Source organism: Telmatherina bonti (genome assembly GCF_933228915.1).
Source record: "Telmatherina bonti genome assembly, chromosome: 18".
NCBI classification, from domain to species: Eukaryota; Metazoa; Chordata; class Actinopteri; order Atheriniformes; family Telmatherinidae; genus Telmatherina; species Telmatherina bonti.
This window is the reverse complement of record NC_136616.1, coordinates 13,754,889-13,760,999: the sequence shown is the minus strand read 5'-3', so window position 1 is coordinate 13,760,999 and position 6,111 is coordinate 13,754,889. Positions and strand designations below refer to the sequence as shown.

The 6,111-nt window shown below is 46.3% G+C and overlaps 1 protein-coding gene across 1 annotated transcript; it reads left to right on the top strand.

The window, feature by feature from the left end:
* Positions 1-1,164: 1,164 nt before the first annotated feature.
* Positions 1,165-2,235, top strand: gpr185b (G protein-coupled receptor 185 b; the record flags this gene model as incomplete). The annotated part of the gene is made up of 1 exon (XM_079257566.1): positions 1,165-2,235. One exon carries the CDS (start codon positions 1,165-1,167, stop codon positions 2,233-2,235), a length of 1,071 nt encoding a protein of 356 aa, XP_079113692.1.
* Between the last annotated feature and the right edge of the window lie 3,876 nt (positions 2,236-6,111).

Here is a 6,111-nt window from a genome sequence, read left to right as displayed (position 1 = left end):
GACCTTCCCTGTGAGCCGCGCGTCCGTGTACATGTGTGGGTGCGTGCGTGGCATGAAAGCAGAAAGAGAGGACTGGGAAAAAAAAGTGGGGGGAGGAGGGTGAAGGGTGTGTGAGAGGAGGTGTGTGAGGGGCGAAATTTTTTTATGAATGGAGCTTCACATCCTCTTGGCGCGTGCGCGCGCACGCGCTGGCTGGACTAAAATTAGCATCGCCCTGATTCTTCAACCCCCCCCTAAATTTCATCCGCGCGCGCAGCAGCAGCACCAGCAAGATATGTGAATCAGAATTCGCAATAAGGAGCCTCTTAATGCGACCGTGGACTCACGCGCGCGCACACGCACACCTGTCTGGCCACGCGCTCATACACGCCGCCGGTGAATAGAACAGCAGCTCGCGCTGCGCCGTGCCCCAGGACGTCATGCACCATTTTTAGAGACGCTCTAAAAATAGAAATAGTTGAAGATGATTTTGACTTCAACAAACATCAACATCTTCATCTCCATCTGGCACCTGAGAGGTAGGCACGCGCCGCATTCCAGCTTTAATGGCTGGAAGTGGGTTTAATTGTGGTTGTTTATGTTGGGAATGTGTGCGTCGCTAGCTTTGTCACGTTGCCTTGAAGCCAAAATGGAAGAAATAACCGTGTCATTTATGGAAGAGTTGTCCCTCGGTGGGAGCGCGTGACCACACCTGCTGTTGTGATGTTGTTAATTACCTGTTAGCGGTGTGAGTGGGAGTTGCTGGTGATGCAAGTGCCGATAGGGTCAAGTGCAAGGCTGTTTATATGAATGAATGCCTGAGTGGATGTAAATGACTGAAATGCTGTCTTTGTAAAAGGAAAAAAAAAAAAGGGGGGGGGGGGGGGGGGGGGGGTTGGCAGCTGATAAGGCTTCCTTTCTCCCTCTTTCCTTCTCTTTCGTCTTGTCCCATTCTCTCAATTTACTTTCTCTCTTCTGGCGCTTTTCTCCCAGACAACGTCTTCCTTTCTGTCTCCTTCTTCGCATTTACCACTTTGAAAAAACCCCCAACTTCACGTCTTTCGATGCTCCACTTGTTTTCACACTCATCATCTCCCTCTCTATGGCCAACTTTGGCACCTGATTAATGCTTATTCCTCTTTCCAACTCTTCCCTGTTCCTCTCTCCTCTGCTGTCTCTCCAGCTATGATCCTCTCCCTGGCCGCCGCAGCAGCCATGAGTAGCGGCAGCGGTAGCAGCTTCAACTCCTCGTTGCCCCTCGATGCCTTCGACTCCTCCACTTCCTGGAGCCTAGGCGAGGACCCGACCAACTCCTCCTCCGAGCCTGCTGTGCGAACTCTGACTCCTGACCTCCAGCCGGCAACCACTGCTGTTGCCGTCCAGGAAGTCAGTCCCTGGGATATCGCGCTTTGCGTAACAGGAACGCTCATTTCCTGTGAGAACGCCTTGGTTATCGCCGTGTTGTTCTACACACCGACCCTTCGAGCCCCGATGTTCATCTTGATCGGATCGCTGGCGGTGGCGGATCTTCTGGCCGGCCTGGGCCTCATCTTGAACTTTGTCTTCACCTATTTAATCGACAGCTCGGTGGAGTTTGTGACGTTGCTGTCGGTCGGACTGCTCATCTCGGCCTTTTCGGCATCCGTCCTCAACATCCTCGCCATCACAGTTGACAGATACCTGTCCCTGTACAACGCCCTGACCTACCACACCGAACGGACGGTCACCTTCACCTACGTGATGGTGGTCTTCATCTGGGTGTCGTGCCTCACGCTCGGCCTTCTGCCGGCGCTCGGCTGGAACTGCTTGAAAGACGAGTCCACGTGCAGCATCTGCCGACCCGTCACTAAAAACAATGCCGTGGCGCTTGCCGTCACCTTCCTCTTGGTCTTTGCGTTGATGATGCAGCTCTACCTTCAAATCTGCAAGATTGCGTTCCGCCATGCGCAGCAGATTGCAGTGCAACACCAGTTCGTGGCTATGTCCACCACCAAAGGGGTCTCCACGTTGTCAGCCATCCTGTGTGTCTTCGGGGCGTGTTGGCTGCCGTTCGCCATGTACTCCATTGTGGCTGACTCCAGCTACCCTGTAATATACACATATGCCACGGTCCTCCCAGCTACCTGCTGCTCTGTGATCAACCCCATCATCTATGCGTTCCGAAACCCAGACATCCAGAAGTCGCTGTGGATGGCGTGTTGCGGTTGCGTCCCATCCAACCTCTCCTTAAGACCCAGAACCTCCAGTGACGTGTAGCACGGAAGGTTGGTATCTCTTTGGCACGATGCTCATAGTTGAGTCAGGGATGAAGGAAGGAGAGGATGGGGTTGGGGGAACAGGAGAAAGGCTGGGGGTAATGGCTCTGCTCCTCATATCAGGGCTGGAAGGATGACGACGAGCGCCGAGGTGGCCACCGTCCAAGTGGCACGAGCAGAACATGGACAGGAGAACAGCGCATGGTCGAAACAGATAAAGCTAATGAAGATGGTGTCCTGTATGTAGCCTGGAGACAACGAACAGAGCGGAGATGTTGTGAAACCAACTGCAAAAGCACCATTTAAGGTTTCCTCTTTATGGTTGTAAGAGAGGCGACTCTCCTCCTCTGGTGAGTGAGAAGTGGGGCCTTCGTCTCAAGAGTAGCATATGTGTGAAGGTGAGATTTTTGGAAGAAATGTACCAAATCTCCACAGGACCTGAGCTAAGGCAACACTGAGTGGTTATGCAATTAGGAGTGAAACAGTCTCAAAATATTGTGTGTTTTCACGGATGTGTTTGAAATTCAGTGTTGTGTGGAGAAAAACACGATGAGCTAAATATACAAAACGAATGACCTTCAGCATTCTTGATGAGCTATCTTTGTAGTCTTCAAAAAACATTATTAAAACAGCCATGTTCCCTTTATCTGATGCAGATTAGGTAGATAATTATTCTGTAGACGGAGTGCAACAATAATCACATCTGGCAGTAAAAAGCTACAGTCCCAGTGCACACGGCACCTTCCCAGTCCTAACACATTTAGAACCAAAATGTCATCTAGCGGGCTCCTAATGCAGAGATAACCCCTGCCAGGTTTCGCGAGACCCAAGCAAGGATTTCCATATTTAGGCTGGTGTGTGTTGTCCTTGGCGCGATGAAATTAAATCTGCTCCACGTTGGAGAAAAAATGGGTTTCTCAGCCTGCTGCTGGGCCGTGACTGTGAAGCAGAGAGCTGAATTCAGCACCAAGGACAGCTTCACTGCAGAGCGCGGCTACCCTGGGAACGCTCACTGCTGTGGGGGGGAGTGGATAAGGGGGAGGCGAGGGCATGAAAACTAGGCTATGCTGTTCTCTACACCATCTTGACAGGGAATGCGAGGCTCGATTTGAAAGGGAAATTCCAGCTCGCTTCCAGTTTTGTTTTGATAATTTCTGTTCATTCAGCTCCCACTGCTTTGTCATCTGTTTCGATTAAAGTCCAGACCGACCTCCCCGAAAGTACAGAGCCCATCAGGTGGTTATGAATGGACGTATATTAATCTTGGCCATGGATTACTAGCACATGGGAACAATGCAATGAACCTGTGGGAATATATGTCTAAAGCATGCACGTAATTTGGATAGTTTAGAAGTTAGTGAATTAATTTAATAAAGGGATTAATTGTAATGATCAAACTGAGGTTAATGGTCTCATGTAATTGAATGAATCACTACGAAATAAAACAAATTGTAGTTTTTGGAGAACAAAAACTACAAATCCCACAAAAAACAGTCTGGTATAAAGCCTACTTAAACCCTCCCCCCAAAAAATATTAAAGACCTGGATGGTCGATGGGGAAATACTGGGATCTTTTTGCTTGACTCTTAAGCCTGTTACATACTTCACAAGAAATGAGAACTTTCTCTTGTTCTCGAGGCCACAAGACGAAAATGTCGTCATTTTCTTCTCGCTGACGTGGCCCCCGCCCTGTTGCAGATGAAGCTTCTACGTAGAGTATAAATGGACTTGACAAAAAAAATTTTTTTTCTTGTTCTTATGCCTTTGAGACCAAGAGCAAAGCGCTTGCAGGATGTAATAGGCTTTAGTTCAGGGGCACAATTTTAAAATGAAATCAAAACAACACAATGACATTGAGCGAGTTGTGGATGCATTACTAACATGTGACCACAAATTAAATATCTCGTTCGCATGCACAAGTAATCCCAGGCCACCCAATAAGATCTATTTGCTTCAGAAGTCACTGGATGGGCTCTGTTGGTTGTTTATTTAGACATGCAGTGATGAGGTACAAATACATTCCAGCAACATGCTCCATCTAGTGGTCAGGAGAGAAACTGCATGTGAAGTCTTAGTCCTAACCCTAACCAAGTAGCTTTCATTGATTACCCCATGCCACGTTATTGCCTAAACCCAGGCAAGATGTGACAATGTGTCATCATGACATGTTGGAGTCAACCAGCAAAACGGGGTTTAGATGTGAGCGGACTGATTAAAAATAATGTGGACCAGATCTAAGCTTGATTGTTTTTAAGCATACCTAAGTAGTTTTGATAAGGAGAACTAATCGGGTGATGTTATTGCCTAAACCCAAACAGGAAATGACAAAAGTGTTGTGGTGAGGTCTCAAAACAGCCCGGTACTTATAAAGATTATATCTGAATGATATTAGCAAATATGAAATATATTTTTCTACTGTCGCCTGTAGGGGGAAGCAGTTTACAAGACAACCCTATGGGATGTATTTAATGTTATGAACAAATAAATTATTTGTTTTTCTTGACTGAGTCAGTACAAAAACAAGACAAACATTTTTACCTATAAGTCTTATTTGGTCGTAAGACTTGGCGGCTGAACCGTGAAACATGGCCAAAAATGAGTAAAACAAAACATCTTGTCCCAGCAAGGAGAAGTGTTAAAGTTAAAAAAAATCCTTCAGCTTAACTTGCATCTACATAACTCTGCTGAAGCCTCTAAATTTAGAGACAGCACTCTGGCTCCACTGCTCAATTGATTATACATTAGCTGAGCTGACCACAATCCATAAAGGCTAATTTTTCATTGGGAGAGTTTCGGTCCGGTACAGCATGCTCAGCTTAAAGGACAACTCTAAATAACCTGGCTGGTTTTTTCATTAATGCTGAATAGTTCACACATGTATATGTAGTCCTATGATTAAAAAAGCCTCAATGAGTCTGCACTGAAGGTGAAAACGGAAGGATCATCTGGTCTTCATTCCCCGTTTTTTAGTTGTATACCTTCCAATTTCATTTCCCAGCTTGCAGCCCGTCAGCAGTAGCTGGGTTTTTTTTTTTTTTTTTTCTTCACGCACATACACATTGAGTTCTGCCTGGAGGCCCCTCTGAAGGCTAGACGGGTTAATGAGAAGCGAGAGAAGCGAGGTGACGTGGCGTGAAATAGAAACGCCAGGCAAGACGCGTTCTAATGCAACCAGAGGTCACAGCCGCTACACGGCCTCATCAGGATGGAGTTATTTCCCACTGAAAAGGCATCATGTAAGTTAAATCCAGCTAATGTTATTAACGTCTCGACACCAGGGAGCAGGCCTGATGTTCACAGGATGAAGGGAATGCCGTGAGGATGAACTAGAGAGCCGATTATTCCTCACCTCCAACTGCATTTAAATGATCTACAGAGATAGTTTTCTGACTCGTGTTCTTCTGCACTCCCCCAGAAAGAGTTACCATGACTAAGCTACTGGCACATTGCTAATATGTCTGTGTGGGAGGTGTACTGGCTTTGGGAAAATCATTTATGGAGACTTTATGGGCTGTAGTTTAAACTAACAGAACAAAAACAGGGACTAGCTTCAAATTCAGCGCTTTCTACCAAATAAGTCACAACAACCAACGAAAGCAAAGAACATCACCTTGAAAATGGCGCACAGGAGTAGAAGTTATGTAAAATCTACTTTTTTTCTATAGTGTAAATGAAAACTTAGAGTAGCAGTACTTTCTACTTTTCTTGACAGAAAAAAACAATCAGTTGTTTTTGCAGCTGTTGTTAGCAAAGCAACAGCTGCACAAGTTTCTGTCAGAGATTGTGAGTTGCCTTTTTTTTTTTTTTTTGGTCTTTATGGAACAAAAACTCCTTTGCAATAACGTCCAAATACATTTTGCTGTGTACAAAAAGCCAC